The sequence below is a fragment of the Mesoplodon mirus genome (assembly GCF_964341445.2).
Source record: "Mesoplodon mirus genome assembly, chromosome: X".
Classification (NCBI taxonomy): domain Eukaryota; kingdom Metazoa; phylum Chordata; class Mammalia; order Artiodactyla; family Ziphiidae; genus Mesoplodon; species Mesoplodon mirus.
Genome location: NC_138981.1, coordinates 86,040,815 through 86,059,892, shown reverse-complemented (window position 1 = coordinate 86,059,892; position 19,078 = coordinate 86,040,815). Strand labels below are relative to the sequence as shown.

Sequence of the window (19,078 nt, the reverse complement as noted above, 5' to 3'; positions counted from 1 at the left end):
GGGCACGAACCCGTGTCCCCTGCATCGGCAGGCAGACTCTCAACCACTGCGCCACCAGGGAAGCCCTAGAAGGTGCTTTTAGATTTTACGATAGGCACTTAGCCAAAGGTAATTGGAGGGATTCTAGAAAAGGTATTAGAAAATGAAAATGGTAAGATCATTATGTGAATAAAAGATAAGATGCATTCTGTGCAAAATGCCTAATGTCTTTTTACTGGTGCCTAAGACAAGCCGTAGTAATGTCCCAAGACATTATCAACTTAATTTTTCTGGTTTATGTCAGTGTGACACTGGGATGGCTTAGACATTTAGTTTTTAATTTCATTTAACTTAATCATACCGTGAGTGACTACTAAGTGGTTAGCCTCAGAGACCAGCTATGACCAATGAGCTGAACAAGGGCTGGCTGAGCACCAAAGGAGCTCATCAACTGAGCATTGTGTCCTAGGGTTCTGGAGAGTATAAAAGGGGGCACAGTAGTTTCTGAACAACAGGATGTAAGACAGGTAAGTAGAGAAAAAGCAGGTACTGAAAGCAGGTACTGTAGTAATGGACTAAGGGTATGAGTTAACCTGAGTAGTCAGAGTATAAGCACTGATGTTAAAGAAAAAGGTATGTGTGTGGGCCGGGGTGGGCGGTTGCGGGGAGGATGCTCTCACTGATTTGGGGTTGAGCTGAACCTTAAGTTGGGGGGGCAGGAATTTTGAGTTTGGAGAGTGGTAAGTGAGTAGGGAACCGATCTTATTTATTGGGGAAGGTAATCATACTGGCTTACTGTGGAACAGAAAATTCACTTTGGAAAAGCTGTAGGAAATAAGTTGATACATGTGCTGGGGGAGGCATCATTTAAATGCCAAAGAGAAACATTTAAATCTAATCTTGAAAGTTACAAGAAGTTAATAGGGAAGGGACACAAATCTATACTAAATATTGAATGTAAAATAAGCAGCAACAATACTTAAGGAAGGTATCTTCTTTTTTCCTACATTTTCGGCATCAGACATGTACTTGTGCTCAGAAAAGAGGGAGAAATTAAGAGGCTGAACCAGAAGAACTATTGAACTCTCTACCACTCTGGGATGCGCAGGATTACCTCCTAGGTGATTGGGCTATTGAGTGAAGGCAAAAGTAAAATTCAACAAAAAACCCCAAGTACGAGGCAGAATTGGGGAAACCATTGAGGTTCTTGTGCTTCAGGGGCTCCAAAGAGCCCTTGTTTGTGTTTAAATGTACAATGGCAGCCATGTCTCATCACAGAGTGGGCCCCATTTCTGCTGAGGGAAACAGAACTTGCCAGGGCTTAGTCCTAGGCAAGTTACTTAGCCTCTTTGAACCTGTCTCCTCATCTGTAAAATGTGGGCAGTGGTAGTCCTCATCTCACAATAAGGGCTTTTGTAATGTAAGCATGAGGCAAGGCTTGTTGATTGCTTAGCAACGGTGGTTGGTACATAGTCAATGTTCAATATTGCAGTCATTATTAATACTTTAAAGAATAATCTTATAACCTAGAGAATTACTTGTTAAATTGCCTAGATGGGATGAGACGCCCCTTTGTCTGGGTTTGGACCCAGACCCAGGCCTAAATTTGAACTAAACTGAACTTCTGGGTTTGGTGGCATGGCAACAGGGCGGGGTGGGGTGGAGTAGCAGGGTGGGAGGCTCTGGTGCAAGGTGTTGTGGCCATAGGAATATTAAATTCCATGTCAGCTTTCGGTTTAATTTGGCACCAACTGCTATTCAAACAAAGCAGCGTTGTGAGTGGCAGAGGAAGGGAGAGGAGGAAAATCAACACATTCTTGGAAATAAGATGTGGCTTTTGCTTTGACTATTTTGTTTTTTCTTCAGCCACAGAAGTATTTATTTGCTCTCAAGCTCACAATGAAAATCCCTTTCAGGACATGGTACAAACCTAAGCCTCAGATAAAACTTCCATTTAAGATGACAAGAATTTAACAAGACTTCCCTGATACTTTTTTGTTTTAATATGAGAACCCCTCAGATAGTGCTATTTAGTTTAGGGAGACAGCTTTAATTATACTTAGAGCCCCCCTCAACCTCATTTCCTGTAGCTATGGCATATGTGGTACTTTAAAAGTTGATGTCTGCCTTATGCCTGATGACCTTGGCTTAGTGTTTACAAGATGTATAGATGTATCATTTACCCATTCTCTCCATGTATTTATGTGTTAGGCTTTTCTAATTTTAGGATAAGATTTTAGTATAAAGTGTAGCAGTGCAATAATTCTCCAGTAGTTGCTCTCTTGGACCTCAGACATCTGGCATGGTGCTATAGGAGCTGGTCTTAGGTCAATATTTGAAGCACAGGGAAGCTCTGTGTGACCAAGTTAATGGAACTTTCCTGTTTTCTGGTTCTGTGGTGTATGTTTAAAGCACGGTTTCGAGCAAAAAGTTTAGGTATCCATCTCTTCTTCACTAATGCAGGACTTATTGTCATAGCAATACAGTAAATGCCCATTTGTAATGTTAAGCTTGTGTCAATGATGATGTAAATTGGTTGGTTAGGAAACTGATACTGTCTTCTAATCCCACGCCTCTAGAAATAACACACACACACACACACACACACACACACACACGACACAGTTTCTTCCCTCAGAGAGCTTATACTTTAGTTGAGAAACCAGACCTTAATAGATTAAAAAAAAATCCCTCTCCTGAGGTTTCCAGTATTTAGGAGACCGTGAAGAGGGCTTTTTTTTAAAAAAAATTCCACTTTATCCCAAAGTCTGACTTTGGGCTGCCTGTGGACATAAGGGACCGGAAACTTTCTGGTGATTCATTCTCATCCTGTAAGCAGTTTAAGTCCTTAGGAACACATGGTCTCAAGTTCTAGGAAGATCTAAGCAATTGGGAGAATTTCTTGGGGATGAGCAGACACCAAATACCATATACAGCTTGTATAATAGGGGAGATGATGCAAAGCAGTTATCTCTAGTTTTGGCTTTGCTATTAGTTGTATGACCTATGATTTCAGCCTCTTTGTGATCAGCTGGTTCTTGATCTGAAAAACCAGAAGGCTGGAATAATACAGTGCCTTTCAGTTTTAACATTTAAAAGGGGGTCACATTTACCTGGTATTCTCTGTAGTGCCTTCCCTTTTTGAAGTTTGTAGCTAATAGCTGAACTTACATTTCAGGATTAAGTACTTTAAAACACTTTTCCTCAACTCCCAAGTTACTCAGAGGATAAGGGAGGAGAGGGATAAAGGAGCTTGGCAAATTCTTGTAGAGAAATTCTAAAATTCATTATCTTTCATACCTACGTTTGGAATTCGTACAAGTGATTATTTCTTATTATTCTTATGCCCCCTCCCCACCTCATAAAACAATGTTCAAAAATCGAAAAGCACAAAACAGGAGAAACAAATCAGCGTAATTCTACCATTCAGGTAAATTGCACTTTTCCTTTCGGTTTTTGTCTAAAAACATGTGACTGGACGTATCGCTCTGCGATCTGCTTTTGTTTCTCTTTGGAAATATATATCTCGAGAGTATTCTGCTATGTCATAAAGTATTCTTAGGTCACTTTTTTTCTTTCTCTCTCTCTCTTTTTTTTTTTTTTTTCAGTACGCGGGCCTCTCACTGTTGCGGCCTCTCCCGCTGCGGAGCACAGGCTCCGGACGCGCAGGCTCAGCGGCCATGGCTCACGGGCGCAGCCGCTCCGCGGCACGTGGGATCTTCCCGGACCGGGGCACGAACCCGTGTCCCCTGCATTGGCAGGCGGACTCTCAACCACTGCGCCACCAGGGGAGCCCCAGGGGAGCCACTTAGGTCACTTTTAACCTCTTTCCATTTCTGTTTTTCCTTCTGGGCTCCAGGGGCTGGCGAGGCCGAATCTCAAAGCGCTGCTGGTGCTGCTGGTGATAGAAACAATATGATAGAGTTGTAAGGTCAGGGGGAAGGGTGGCGGGCGGGAAAGATTCCTTGAGCGAAAAAATGAAGCAAGCTCCCCTTTGAAGATCTAAGAAATTTCCGACACTAGAACCTTTTGTGTAGAGTTTTCGGCAACCTTCGGCAGGGGGCGCTCGGAAATTGCCGTCACTTTCCGGACAGCCTCCCGGACCTTGCCCTCTAGAAAACTGTACAGTGTTTCCGGCTCTTCTCAGTCGCAGACGCTCGTAACTTTTCGGCACTTTCCGGGGAGACTCGGGGTCCCCGCGCCTCGCTCACTCTGTTCCGATCGCCTGGCGCGGCGGGGCAGGGTCTTGGGCTAGTCATGGCGTCCCCGTCTCGGAGGCTGCAGACCAAACCGGTCATCACTTGTTTCAAGAGCGTCCTCTTGATCTACACATTCATCTTCTGGGTGAGAGACGGAGACACCCGGGGACGGGAGGGGATCCCGGGCTGGGGTCGTGAGGAGGGAGCTCGGATCGGAGGTGGGGAGGGAGGCGCTGGTGGGGCTGGGGCGGCGGTCGCTGCTGGGACCCCGGCGCTGGTGACGACGTGCTGGGGCTCGAGCTCGGGCTCGGGCATCTCGCCCGCGCGGGTCGGGGTGTCGGGCGACGGCAGCCGAGAGGCTGAGCCGGGACCCAGACGTGCCTAGCGTTGGAATTCGATGCGAGGGGCGAGTAAGGGAGTGAACCCCCCCAGAGCAAACAGAGGGTGTCCCCGGACCATTGGAGAGGCAAGGCTTTCCCGGCCCCAGTGAGGGCTCGCTTGCATAATAGTCTTTTTCTTTTCACTGCTTCATAAGAGGGGAGTATTTCGCAGGTAAGTATGGTAATGGCTCCACTCCCGCCAATCTGTCCTTGGGCTTGCTTTGTGTACCATCCCTTTGTACCCTGTGCTCATCTCTGAACTGGGGGGAAGGGGAAAGTTTCTGGAACTCTTAGAAACACTCCCCCCACCCCCACCCCCATCTGCGGAAAGGTTTTCTTCCTAAGGCGGGTGTAAAACAGTTAAGTTTTGATCCCTAGGGCAAAAAAGCAGGTAAAGTTTAAGAATTTTGTCAAGGTGCCTTCTCTAGCTGCCCCTTGGTTTTGTCCTGGCCACAGTGATCCAGCGTGTGGATTTATCAAGGCCTGTTCTTGTGTACAGCCCCACCCCCTTGTCTACCACATCCCAGCCACAGCTCTTTGGCCACAGACTGCTACATGAATTCTCACACCTATTGTTTCTTAAACACCTAGTGGTTTGTGGTTTCAAGATGTTGCTGTATACAGTGTGTAACTCTCAATTCTCTGATTTCCCACATAGATCACTGGTGTTATCCTTCTTGCTGTTGGCATTTGGGGCAAGGTGAGCCTAGAGAATTATTTTTCCCTTTTAAATGAAAAGGCCACCAATGTCCCCTTCGTGCTCATTGGCACTGGCACTGTCATTATTCTTTTGGGCACCTTCGGCTGTTTTGCTACCTGCCGAGCTTCTGCATGGATGCTAAAACTGGTGAGTCCTTGCTTTCTTAGAATTGGTTGTTGGTTTTTGAAAAGGCTTATATGTTGTAGGCTTTGTTTCTTGGAACTAGGCATGGCCCTTTTTGATTTTTCCTCTTCCTTATGAAAACTTAGCAAGTAACAGTGTAGCTGCCAATTCCCACCTTTGTGTTTTCCCTGCCCTTTTCCATAAAAACGTGCTGAACATTGACTCCCTTTGCAGCTGTGATGTATAAACTGACTTGGACCTTTCTTTTTATCCTGCAGTATGCAATGTTTCTGACTCTAATTTTTTTGGTTGAACTGGTCGCTGCCATCGTAGGATTTGTTTTCAGACATGAGGTAAGCCTGAGTTTGGGAACCTTAATATGTGAAAATTTATCCTCTAAGAGATAAAGCTGGATAAATTTAAGTAATAGAGTTAAGCGACAGCTTTCACTAGTTTAAAAAATCACTTACAGCTGTGTTTAAAGCTGACTTTTTCAACCTGTAGCTGACAGTAATAACTTTCTGGTAAAAAAAAAAAAAAACCTAGCCCACTTTTTTGGTAAAGACTGATAGTCACCAGAAGAAAATTGAAGGTACCCATAATTATTTGTATTTGCAGTCATTTTTCTGTGTATAAGTACCTATTAAAGTGTACATAGTACAATATATAACTTTAGCGATAGGAAAATATTTAAAGCACAAAATTGATAACACAAAATTGATACCTTCTCCACTCATCAAAACCTTAATAAATCTGGGGTTAGGAAGTCATTCAATGAGTACTGAAGGCTCATCAATGAGAGTGGTAGTGCAAAGTGGTAGTGCATTCTCCCAGAGTGAGATTGTGTAGCTTAAAAATCCCATAGGCATCAAATGTGTACTCAGTTGAAAGTGAAGAAAGACTGAGGGTGGGAGGAGATACAGCAGAAGGAAGCTGCCACTTGAATAAATATATGTTCCCATAGCACTTTGAACGTCTAGTCGTTATCATCTTTTACTGGAATGTTTTGCTTAGGAATCCCCTTAGCTAAACTTACATTGCTTAGAAGACAGGATTGGACCATAGAAGTTAATTACCATACACATTGCTGCTATCAAAGATAGGACCATTGGTCAGATGTGGGAATTTCTTATTTGACCTAGAAACCAAAAGGACATTCTAAAATCTTTGTTTACTGGCCTTGTGTTTCTTTGCTGTAGATTAAGAACAGCTTTAAGAATAATTATGAGAAAGCTTTAAAGCAATATAACGCTACGGGAGATTATAGAAGCGATGCAGTAGACAAGATCCAAAATACGGTAAGTGGTCATAGGTGGTGGCTTCTCAAGAGGGGAACACATTCCTTATTCCCTCAGAGAAGAGGATAGGGCCCTGCCTACCAGACGTTGTCCATTTGTACTGTAGCAGTGAAAGTAAGGCCAGTCCCAAAGTGCTAATCTCATGAATTATAATGCCAATAGAGAACAGCTGCTTTAAAATATGTCTTAAGCTAGAGATCACCAAGTATAATCTAAGATGATGGTTTAATTGTTTGACTACAAAGTGGTAATACGAACTATAAATGCTTCCGTTGGATTTTTTTTCAGTTGCATTGTTGTGGTGTCACCGACTATAGAGATTGGAAGGATGCTAATTATTACTCAGAAAAAGGATTTCCCAAGAGCTGCTGTAAACTTGAAGGTTGTTCTCCTCAGAGAGATGCAGATAAAGTAAACAATGAAGTAAGGAGTAAAAAAAGAATTTAATTTTTACTCACAATACATGTAATCTGAAATAGGGCAGAGCAGGTGTTATTCTCATTGAATAAATGAGGAAACTGAAGCTCAGAAAATTGGTGACTTGATTTCACACTTATGCATAATCCAAAAGGTGGAACCTGTGTTCCTCAAAGGAGACAGGATTTGTTATGAAAGAATAAATTTTAATAAAAGAACAATCAAAGGCTAAGGTAGCTCATCTTTCACAGAGATGTGTGATCAAAGTATTTATTATGGTTTGAGCTGTACTTAATGTTTTTTTTTTTTTCTCTCCCATCAGGGTTGTTTTATAAAGGTGATGACCATTATAGAGTCAGAAATGGGAGTTGTTGCGGGAATTTCTTTTGGAGTTGCTTGCTTCCAGGTAAGTCCTTGTAGTTAGGAAATGTTTCATCACTCTTGTTAGGTGTAAGCTACAAGATTTCCACTTTGAAGGCTTCAGTTTTTGCTTCAGGGCGCTGGTTAGCAAGGGCATTTTTAGAGAAGTCATATTTTCACAAAACTCTCAGTTGCTCATCACAGTAGAGATGTAGTAGTTTTGCTCTTTTCATTCCAATTTTTGGTTGTCTTGCATCTTATGTTTTCCCACAACTACAGAGTTCTCTAAGACCTGCCCTGCTAAGTCTGTCTGAATCTGCACTAATAGCCGCTAGCCACCTTTCAAAAGTTATGTGGCTAGTGGCCACCGTGTTGGACAGAACAGGTATTACAGAATATTTTCATCATCACAGCACTGTTTTAGAATCCTCCAAGAGAATCTCTGCCTTGATAGATGGAGATTTTACTTGATGAGATACATATTCTAAGCCATATCCTTTTTGCTCTGATAACTGAGAGGAAGAGTAAGGAAAGTTTCCCCAAACTTCAAGACTTTCCTGAGTGATTTTTGTCAGGGGTGGTTGTGAAATTCCGATCACAGTAGTAGTTAGACTTCACTTATATGCTTATTCTAGAAAAAAAACTTAAGGAAATTGGTAGTGAATTAGAAGTGAAAGGAGAATATACCTGTATCCTGAGGTCTTTAAGCTTTGTGTGTATGTGTGTTTAATTTTGCTTGTATTTTGTTTCCAGCTGATTGGAATCTTTCTAGCCTACTGCCTCTCTCGCGCCATAACAAATAACCAGTATGAGATAGTGTAACCAGCATAATACGGGCCTATTCCTCTCCAACTTTAAGGTATGTTCATTTTGATCCTCAGTCCTCTCAGTGTTAGTATTTACTCCAGCCTATACATGTGATGGATGGACTGAGTTTGCCAAGAAGGTCATGTCCAGCAGTGCATTCAAATGTTATTGTTACTGTGTAACCCTGCATAGGCACTTGTCTCTCAGTACAAGTCATGGCCAAAAAGGACAGAAGGGCCTCTCTGGGTTTACCTGCACGTGTCAGCCTAAAGATCCTAAGTGGTCCCCTTTCTAACAGATTTGGACCTAGTGTAGAGAAGTGAAGAATCCCAATAGTGACCTGGCAAGTACACTCTGCTCTTGGTCAATATCGGCATTTTCCCCTGGTCTTTTACCTAATTCTCATTTATTGCAGTCCTCTGGTGGACTGTTACTAGAGCCATAAACTCATCTAGCTTAACTAGATTTTGGAGAAACATGTGCTTCAATAACTTCAGTACTTGAATGGTAAAACGTGAGAACTGTAGCTGGCTGAATTAATCCCTGGGGCACCCTTCACATTTGAATTGAGCCACTGACTGGGAACACATGAAGGTCTTCATTAGCAGACTGGATTAAAATGTGTGGAAAGGAATACAGATATTGAAATTTGGGTTATAAGTAAATTAACTTTTTTTCTTTAATTTTAGGATTTTAACATCCCCACCCCCAACCCTGTGAATTACAAGATCGCCTGGGTGGAAGACTGACATTTCTTACAGATAGATTGAAAAACTATACCAGTAGTCTGATTCGATCAAGACATTTGCTTGATATGTTTGAAGTCCACCTTTTGTCCCATTCATGTTAGATAGTTGAAATCCCCATGTCACTCTGAAACACTGGAAGAGCTTAGTAAATTGTAAATGAAGCAATACTGTGTTCCTCTTGACTTTTTTTTTTATCAGTGTGTGGCTTTTGAAAGTCACTGTGAGTTTGCTGTCAATGTAGTGTGATCGAAAATTGATCCCTCCAAACTGGACCTTTTCCCAGCCAGGGTTATCTGGTGTGATTGTATAATTTGCATCAAGAAGTTAAAATATTTTCATTAGTCTCTGTTCTGCTGATAGGCAGAGAGTCACATTGCATAATTTAATTCCAGCCAATAGTTGAATAACACCCATCATTAGAGTTGCCAAACGGTAGTAACGACGGTCTCTGACCTCTAAGGCACCCAAGACTATAAAAGGCACTACCAGTCCTCTGTGATACACCAGGTTGCAACACAGTTAACACTTTACATTTCTTTGCCTCAAAATTTAGGTATTTATACTAACATTTATATTTCCCCTATTGTTTGAAAAGTTCTAATTATTACTTAATGGTGTCAAGAGTTATTGTATTCTCCTTAGGAATTTAAAGCAACTCATCTTCATTAGCTTTAGCTGGTATTTCCTTACCAGGTTGATAAGAATTGTCAACATTAAGGTTAACTTTTAATAGTCTTAGTTTTGTTTTGTGCCTTTGATTAATAAATATAAATCTTTTACACAATAAATAGTGTTTTCCTCTAAAATCATTGTGTTTAACTTTTGGAAAATCTGGGATGGTTGTTTTCCACTAAGAAAGTTAAGCCCCATATTTCCACTTGGAGTACAGTTTTAGATATGAAATATAAAACTGAGGTCTTGACTCTCATTTTTAAAAAGTCCCTGTTTACATGAACTATTCCCTGTGAAAGGATTGCATTCCTTGCTATGAAATAGCATATGCTTAGCATTCTCCTAGAGATCAGACTCTTTTTATTGTATAGTTTACAGTAAGAAGTTGGATAGGGAGAGGTATAACTTGTACCTTCAGGCTAGTAAGGAAATTAATAATTAAAATTGGAGTTGGAATGGGGGAATTCTTTCTTTGGTTTTGAGTTTCATTATATATCCATTAGTAGAACCTAGCTCATTGATTGCCACACATTCACACAGTCCTTGAATTTGATGGTAAAGGGGAATCAATCACAGTTATAAGGAAAGTGGATAAAAGCTACTAGTTGAAAAAGATTAATAATGAATTTTGGGGTACATGTTTTAAAGTACTTGGAATTACTGCAGAGAAAGAATATTCTCCATTAAAATATTTGATGGGTGACTTTTTATGTTTTATTTATTTTTGACTGCATTGGGTCTTCGTTGCTGTGCGCGGGCTTTCTCTAGTTGCGGAGAGCGCGGGCTACTCTTCATTGTGGTGCGTGGGCTTCTCATTGCAGTGGCTTCTCTTGCAGAGCACGGGCTCTAGGCACACGGGATCAGTAGTTGCAGCACACGGGCTTAGTTGCTCCACAGCATGTGGGATCTTCCCGGACCAGGGCTCGAACCCGTGTCCCCTGCATTGGCAAGTGGATTCTTAACCACTGTGCCACCAGAGAAACCCTGATGGGCGACTTTTGACATAAGATATAGAGATAAAACAATTGAAAACTAGTGGCTTTCCAAATGCAGTGAATCAGAGTTATTGAAATAAGTGAAGCTAAAGAAGAAAGGACAATCAGATTTATTTTAAGGATAATCAGCAATTTTCAAATAGCTATTTTTCACTAGGGTGGCCTAGAAGAACCTTTTAAAGTTTTCTTTAGTTTTTTTAAAAGTTAAATATTTTCCTCATTATTAAAATGAAAAAAAACCCAGGACATATGGAAAGTAGGAAGAGAAAAAACACACTGCCTTGCCCTTAAGGTGGGTTGGTGTATTTATTTTTAAGGTGGGTTTATTTTGGATGGCCAATTACAAAAGTCCCTTCTAGTTAAGGTGTGCATGTGCACACTGGGCTGTAAAATCCGCCTCCACCTTTGCAGTGTGCCAAAGCTATCCTGTGGGTTGTCTCACTTCCAGACACCAGGTTGCCCACTGCAAGGCGGCTCTGAGCTCCACTTTGAGAAGCAGAGCTCCACAGGGTGTATTTTCTGAAAATGTGGAAAGCTTGGCAGCTTTGGCCTATTCCTGTGAGGGGTTGGATTTACGTTGTAGGCATCAAACTTTTATGGAAAATAAATCCCTAATACAAGGTATAAATGGCATTTCTGTTTTTCCTCAGAGTTCACACAGGATTCTTTGAGATGATGTTTTTAACCTCCTGTCAGAATCCAAGTTGGTACTTTGACAGTGATGCCAGCCAGCCAAACTGATTAAATTATGAGAGGCAAAGGAGTGTATGCACTTTTGTGTGTGTGAAACTGAGGAAACTTTGGTTCCTTTGGACTATTCTGTATGGCTTTTGTTTGTATGTGTAGGAAAAAAATCTAACACAAGCTGTAACTACCATTCCTCACGCATACATAAGATACATTGAGATTTGATATTTTTAAAATTTGCTGTCCTTCAAGGTTGACACCTTGCCTGTGATGTGGCAAACCAATCTTTTTTAATTCAAAAAGGAAAACAAAAGGCGAATATATCAGAAAAGGATACATAAACTGAAACACTTTCAGGGAAATGAGACTTTCATTTTTAAGCCATGGGTCTAAAGCTTTGCCCAGATTCCTCATGAGAGAAAAGCCATTATGATTTAATTATGGCTTTTCTATTAGGTACCCCTACCCTGTGGAGCTTAGTAGACTTTGGCACTTATAAGAGCACAGCAAATGCTAATGAAATGAATGAGGGAGTGAATCTAATTACAATGGCTTCTTAATGTTCTGTGTGAAATAAGTTGTTGACCTAAATATCTCATTCTATATAAGCCACTGTTTATATAATAGAAACCACCTGCCCAGTCAGAAACCACTTAACCTCGGAAACCACTGCTAACTTCCTCCCCGTCAAATCACTTTTTGATGCTTTTCTTTTTTGAAGTCTTTGCTACATGCAAGGCCACCGAAGATTCTTGGGTTTTGTTTTGACCTTGTAATATCCTGCTTTTCTTCCCTTTTACTGCTGTTTCTGGTTTACTTTGCTGTTTTAATTTCCTCCTACTTTTCAAGTGTGGCTGCCCCCCCACAAAGTCTTGCATTTGGCTTTCTGCTCTTAGGTTATGCTGACCTTGGAGGAACTGAATGTAGATAACACTTCAGTTGTGTGTTGGTAATTGTGACTTGCTTGTATCCCCCTCTCCCTCCAACACCCCAACGCTTAGCATTCTGAACACTTAAAAATTCAAAAAACCCTCCTATAACATGTAGTGCATGGATAGTAGGCACATTTGATGTTGACTGAACTGGTTCCTTCACCAGGAATAACACAGTTTATGGCAATCGAGGAAAATGGGCCAGTTGCTCTGAGAGTTTATCATTGGCTCTGCTACATGCATTCATCAGATGAACATGAGTTCTTTGGGTAAGACTGTTATACTTGATCTGGTGGTGCTCTCATTACCACGTCCTCAAAGTTTTTATTTAAAAAAACTGAAGTAGTGACTCGTAAATATTTCTCTCTTCCAACAAGTTTTTCACCACCTTTGCTGCGAAAAGACAATCTCAGTAGCAACATCCTCAAAGCAAATCAAACTGGCATGGTGCTTGCCTGGATATAGACAATCAATTCATGAATGGGTGCACACACTGTGTAAGTAGGTAATACAAATACTCAGAATCATCGTTGGAAAGGTATGGACACAGGGCAACACACCTGGGGTACAGATTAAGATTTTGAGAGGTGAGGGACTTGAGAGATTTTCACTCTAAGTGCACGTCTTGACCTTCCTTAGAAGGAAAATGGCATCTAAGAGAAGGTAGACCCTTTCCAAAGAGTTATTTTTCCTACTCAGGTTCTTACTCCCCCCATCCCCAGCCTCCGGAAGGTAAGAGAACTAATGTTTACTGAGTACTTACTAATTGCCCAACACCTTGTAAGGTGCTTCAATAAACTACCCTGTGCAGGGAGGTAGAGCTATCCCCATTTTTCAGAAAAACCACCAAAAACCTGAAGATTAGGTTAAATAGCTTGTCCAAGGTCACACAGCTAGTAAGTGGCAGATCTAGGATCTGACTCTGAAGCCCATGCTTCTTTCATTGAATTATGCTGCACCTTAATAACAAAAAGGCTCTAGGGATTATGTGATGCTGGTCCATGGCCAGAGAACAGGAGTAAGAAAAAGCAATTCTCCTCCAAGTATCATTTAATCAGTCTTTACTGAATATGAAATCTTTAAAAAGGAAAACTTCATTAAAAAGAGTATCCTGTTTTCTCACAACATGCTCTTGTAGGGTGTTAGCATACAATAAGTACATATTGAAAACAAACACATCTGTAGTTACTCCCTGTCTCCACAACGTTATTGAACCAAAGAAATGACTACAAAGAGTTAATCACAGTCTAAACATTAACCCCTCCCATTGCCTTTTAAGCATCTTTTCATACTGTCAGAGGCTTCCTAAAGTTCATAAGGTAATATTTCCCACTTTAGTAAAGATACTCCACAACACTCAGCTGCTTTCATAACATATTCTCTTGCAACTGTCGTTAAACATTAAATGGAACCCCTCCCCCAAACCTCTGCTACACAGACACACACATGCTGGAGGCAGACTCACTCTCAACTCTGCAGGCAGAAATCTGAACCTTGCTTTTGGCAAATAGGTTTGTTTGCACATGCGCACATGCATGCGGAAAATCTATCCCCCTCCTGGACAGCAGCAATTTCCAAGACCGACAGGCCTCATGGTGCACCCCAGGGCGTCTAGGGAGTTCAGAGCTGCACACCACAGCTCACTGCAGCCTTGAACTCAGCCCAATCGCAGACTGACCCAAGCAGGGGAACAAGCAACACAGGCCCTTCTTTCATCATCTTCCTCAGCCCCCACCCCGACCCTTCTCGGCCTTGAGCCCATGCTGGGCCTCTGACACTGGCAGAAGGAAACGTAACAGAAAGCATGCCATGGTAATTATTTGAGGACTTGGCCTGAAGGCCTGAAGACATACCCAGAAGAATTCAGAAAATATCAAAAAGTTTAGGGAAAATTAAAAATGTAAAAATTTGACAGATCAAAGATAGCCAATGTTTTGATTTAAAAATAGATGTTTCGTATCTACCAAACGAATGCATGAATTATAAAATGTATAAAAAATTCAGAGTTCAAGTGGTATAAAGTAATAAAGTAATAAATTTGTTTCCCTTTCCTGCCCACCCTCATTGCCACTTCCCAGAGTGGGAATTACTGATAAAAGTTCCTTGTGGGAAGGGGACCTTCAAGATGGCAGAGGAGTAAAACGTGGAGATCATCTTCCTCCCCACAGATACATCAGAAATACATCTACATGTGGAACAACTCCTACAGAACACCCACTGAACACTGGCAGAAGACCTCAGACTTCCCAAAAGGTAAGAAACTCCGCACGTACCTGGGTAGGGCAAAAGAAAAAAGAAAAAACAGAGACAAAAGAATAGGGACGGGACCTGCACCTCTGGGAGGGAGCTGTGAAGGAGGAACCGTTTCCACGCACTACCTTCACTGGCGGAGATGGGGGTGGCGCAGGTCAGGGGCAGCTTGGGAGCAGCAGAGGAGAGCGCAGCAATAAGGGTGCAGAGGGCAAAGCGGACAGATTCCCACACAGAAGATCGGTGCCGACCAGCACTCACAAGCCGGGAGGCTTGTCTGCTCACCTGCTGGGGTGGGCGGGGGCTGGGAGCTGAGGCTCGGGCTTCGGAGGTCAGACCCCAGGGAGAGGACTGGGGTTGGCTGTGTGAACAAATGGGACCTAATGAAACTTAAAAGCTTTTGCACAGCAAAGGAAACCATAAACAAGATGGAAAGACAACCCTCAGAATGGGAGAAAATATTTGCAAATGAAGCAACTGACAAAGGATTAATCTCCAAAATTTACAAGCAGGTCATGAAGCTCAATATCCAGAAATCAAACAACCCAATCCAGAAATGGGCAGAACACCTAAATAGACATTTCTCCAAAGAAGATATACAGATAGCCAACAAACACATGAAAAAATGCTCAACATCACTAATCATTAGAGAAATGCAAATCAAAACTGCAATGAGGTATCACCTCTTACCAGTCAGAATGACCATCGTCAAAAATCTACAAACAAGGGCTTCCCTGGTGGTGCAGTGGTTGCGAATCTGCCTGCTAATGCAGGGGACACGGGTTCGAGCCCTGGTCTGGGAGGATCCCAGATGCCACGGAGCAGCTAGGCCCGTGAGCCACTACTACTGAGCCTGTGCGTCTGGAGCCTGTGCTCTGCAACAAGAGAGGCCGTGACAGTGAGAGGCCCGTGCACCGCAATGAAGAGTGGCCCCCGCTTACCACAGCTAGAGAAAGCCCTCGCACAGAAACGAAGACCCAACACAGCAAAAATAAATAAATTAATTAATAAACTCCTACCCCAAACATCTTCTTTAAAAAGAAATCTACAAACAATAAATGCTGGAGTGTGGAGGAAAGGGAACCCTCTTGCACTGTTGGTGGAATGTATATTGATACAGCCACTATGGAGAACAGTATGGAGGTTCCTTAAAAAACTACAAATAGAACTACCATACGACCCAGGAATCTCACTACTGGGCATATACCCTGAGGAAACCATAATTCAAACAGCGTCATGTACCACAATGTTCATTGCAGCTCTATTTACAATAGCCAGGATATGGAAGCAGCCATGTGTCCATCGACAGATGAATGGATAAAGATGTGGCACATATATACAATGGAATATTACTCTGCCATAAAAAGAAACGAAATTGAGTTATTTGTAGTGAGGTGGATGGACCTAGAGTCAGTCATACAGAGTGAAGTAAGTCAGAAAGAGTAAAGTAAGTCAAAAACAAATACCATATGCTAACACATATATATGGAACCTAAGAAAAAATATGGTTATGAAGAACCTAGGGGCAGGACAGGAATAAAGACACAGATGTAGAGAATGGACTCCAGGACACAGGGAGGGGGAAGGGTAAGCTGGGACAAAGTGGTAGAGTGGCATGGACTTATGTACACTACCAAATGTAAAATTGATAGGTAGTGGGAAGCAGCTGCATAGCACAGGGAGATCAGCTGGACGCTTTGTGACCACCTAGAGGGGTGGGAAAAGGAGGCTGGGAGGGAGATGCAAGAGGGAGAAGATATGGGGATATATGTATTTGTATAGCTGACTCACTTTTTTATAAAGCAGAAACTCACACACCATTGTAAAGCAAGTATACTCCAATGAAGGTGTTAAAAAAAAAAAAGAAATTTCCTGGTGATTCCTTCCACATATTGCTTGCCGTATACAAGTGTATCTGTATATTCTTTTTTTTTTCCCTCCCACAAATGGAAGCCATGGTTAAGACCACAGACTGTGGAGTCAGACTGACGGTTTGGATCCCCAGCTCTACTAATTACTGGCTGTGTGCTCTTTGGCAAGTCACCTAATCTCTCGTGCCTCAGTTTCCTAATTTATGAAAGAGGGATAAATAATATTACTTACTGCATAGGGCTGTTATGAGAATTTAATGAGTTGCTAGATGCTAAGCACTTAACACAGTGTATAGTACATAGTAAGCGCTATATAAATGTTAGTTTCAATTTTTAAAAATTTCATTGAGATATATTTTATGAATCATAAAATTCATCCATTTCAAGTGTGTCCAGTGATTTAATCAATCATAGAACATTTTCATCCCCACAATGAGATCCTTCATGTTCATTTATAGTTAATCCCTGTTCCCACCCCTAACCCTAGGCAACTGTGAATCTACTTTGTCTCCATAGATTTGCCTTTCCTGGGCGTTTCACGTAAGTGGAATCATACAATATATGGTCTATTGTTTCCGACTTCTTTCACTTCACAAAATGTTTTTGAGGTTCACCCATGATTTAACATGGATGTAGTATATTCCTTTTTATGGCTGAATTGTATTCCATTGTATGGATATACCATATTTGTCTATCCATTTGCCAGTTGGTGGACATTTAGATTGCTTCCAATTTTTGACTATTATGAAAAATACTGCAGGAAATATTTCCATACAAACCTCTGTGTGGACATATGTTTCCATTTCTCTTGAATAGATACCTAGGAGTGGAATTGCGGGGTTGTATGGTGGTTTTATGTCTAACATTTGACAAACTGCCAAACTGTTTCCGAAGTGGCTGTGCCATTTTACATTCCCATCAACATCTAGTGACGGACGGTTCCCACTTCTTCATATGCTCGCCAACATTTGGTATCGTCTGTCTTACAATCATTCTAGTGAGCACAAAATGGCATTTCACTGTGGTTTTAATTTGCATTTTCCTAATGACTGTTGATGTTAAGTATCTTTTCATGTGCTTACTAGCCATTCATAAATCTTCTTTGGTGAAAAGTCTGTTCATTTCTTTTGTCCATTTAAAAAACTGGGTTGTCTTCTTATTAACTTGTAAGAGTTCTTTGTGTATTCTGGATACAAGTCTTTTATCAGATAAGTGTTTCATAAATACTTTCTCCTAGATTTGTTTGCTTTTTCATTTTCTTAATGGTGTCTTTTGAAGTACAAAATATTTGAATTTTGATGAGGTCCAATTTATCATATTTTTTTTCTTTTATGGACCATAGTTTTGGTGTCATGTCTAAGAAATCTTTGCTTAACCCGAGGTCCCATAGATCCTCTTATATTTTCTTCTAAAACCATCATATGTTTTTAGCTCTTACATTTAAGTCTGACAAGTTTAGAGTAAATTTTTGTGTATGGCCTGAGGTAAGGCACTAAGATAATCTTTTTACATGTGCATGTCCAGTCATCCCAGAACCATTTGTTGAACATTCTTTCCCCCAGTGAATTGCCTTGATACCTCTGTCAAAAGTCAGTTTACTTTAAGTATTAGGATTTGTTTCTGAACCCTTAATAATATTCCATTGATCATTATGTTTATCCTTATGCCAGTACCATACTATCTTTCTTGATAACTATAGCTTTATGTTAACTTTTGAAATTGGAAAGTGAGGGTCCTCCAACTTTTTTCTTTTTCTCAAGATTATTTTAGATATTCTGGATTCCTTACATTTCCATATGAACTTTGAGCTCTCCTTGTCAATTTCTGCAAAATTCTGCTGTAATTTTGTCAGGGACTATATTGAATATATATATCAATTTGGGGAGAATGACTGTCTTAACAATATTGAGTCTTCCAATTCAAGAACATGGAATGCCTGTCCATTTATTTAAATCTTCTTTAACTTCCCTCAGTAATGTTTTGTAATTACTAGTATACAAGTCTTGTGCTTTGTTTGGTAAAGTTATTTCTAAGAATTTTATTTATTTGATGCTACTGTAAATAAAATTACATTCTTAATTTGAGTTTTGGATTGTTTGCTGCCTGTGCACAGAAATGCAGTTAATTTTCTTTACTGATCTTGTATTCTGTGGCCTTACTGTACTTCTGCTTTGTTTTGTGTATTCCTTAGGATATTCTACGTACAAGGTTATGTCATATGCAAATAGAGATAGTTGTACTTCTTTCTTGCCTTATTTCCTAGAATATCCAGTACAATGTTGAACAAAAGTGACGAGAACAGGTATTCTTGTCTCTTTCCTGATCTTAGGGAGAACTTTCAGGCTTTTACAGTTAAGTAGGATGTAATGCCCTTTATCAGGTTAAGAAAATTCCTGTCTATTCCTAGTTTGTTGAATGTTTTTATCATGAAAGGGTGTTGTATGCTGTCAAATGCCTTTTCTGCATCTACTCAGATGATCATGTGGTTTTTGTCTTTTTTTTCAACTGAGGTGATATCTTACATTGATTGATTTTCATGTGTTGAACCAACATTACATTCCTAGGTTAAATCTCACTTAGTCACGGTGTATAAACCTTTCTATATTTTGCTGGATTCAGTTTGCTGGTATTTCATTGAGAATTTTTGTGCTATATTCAT

General features: G+C 40.9%; 1 protein-coding gene across 3 annotated transcripts; it reads left to right on the top strand.

The window, feature by feature from the left end:
* Window positions 1-3,783: 3,783 nt before the first annotated feature.
* On the top strand, window positions 3,784-9,818 carry TSPAN6 (tetraspanin 6). Of its 3 annotated transcripts, none has more exons than XM_082609886.1 (8): window positions 3,784-4,323; window positions 5,217-5,258; window positions 5,660-5,734; window positions 6,581-6,679; window positions 6,968-7,102; window positions 7,419-7,502; window positions 8,210-8,315; window positions 8,953-9,818. In XM_082609886.1, exons 1-7 carry the CDS (start codon window positions 4,237-4,239, stop codon window positions 8,276-8,278), a joined length of 591 nt encoding a protein of 196 aa, XP_082466012.1. In that variant the 5' UTR covers window positions 3,784-4,236; the 3' UTR covers window positions 8,279-8,315; window positions 8,953-9,818. The 3 variants fall into 3 exon arrangements, with proteins under 3 accessions (XP_082466012.1, XP_082466013.1, XP_082466011.1); XM_082609885.1 differs by having other exon boundaries at window positions 3,905-4,323; window positions 5,217-5,405; XM_082609887.1 differs by lacking the exon at window positions 5,217-5,258 and having other exon boundaries at window positions 3,903-4,323.
* Window positions 9,819-19,078: the final 9,260 nt, after the last annotated feature.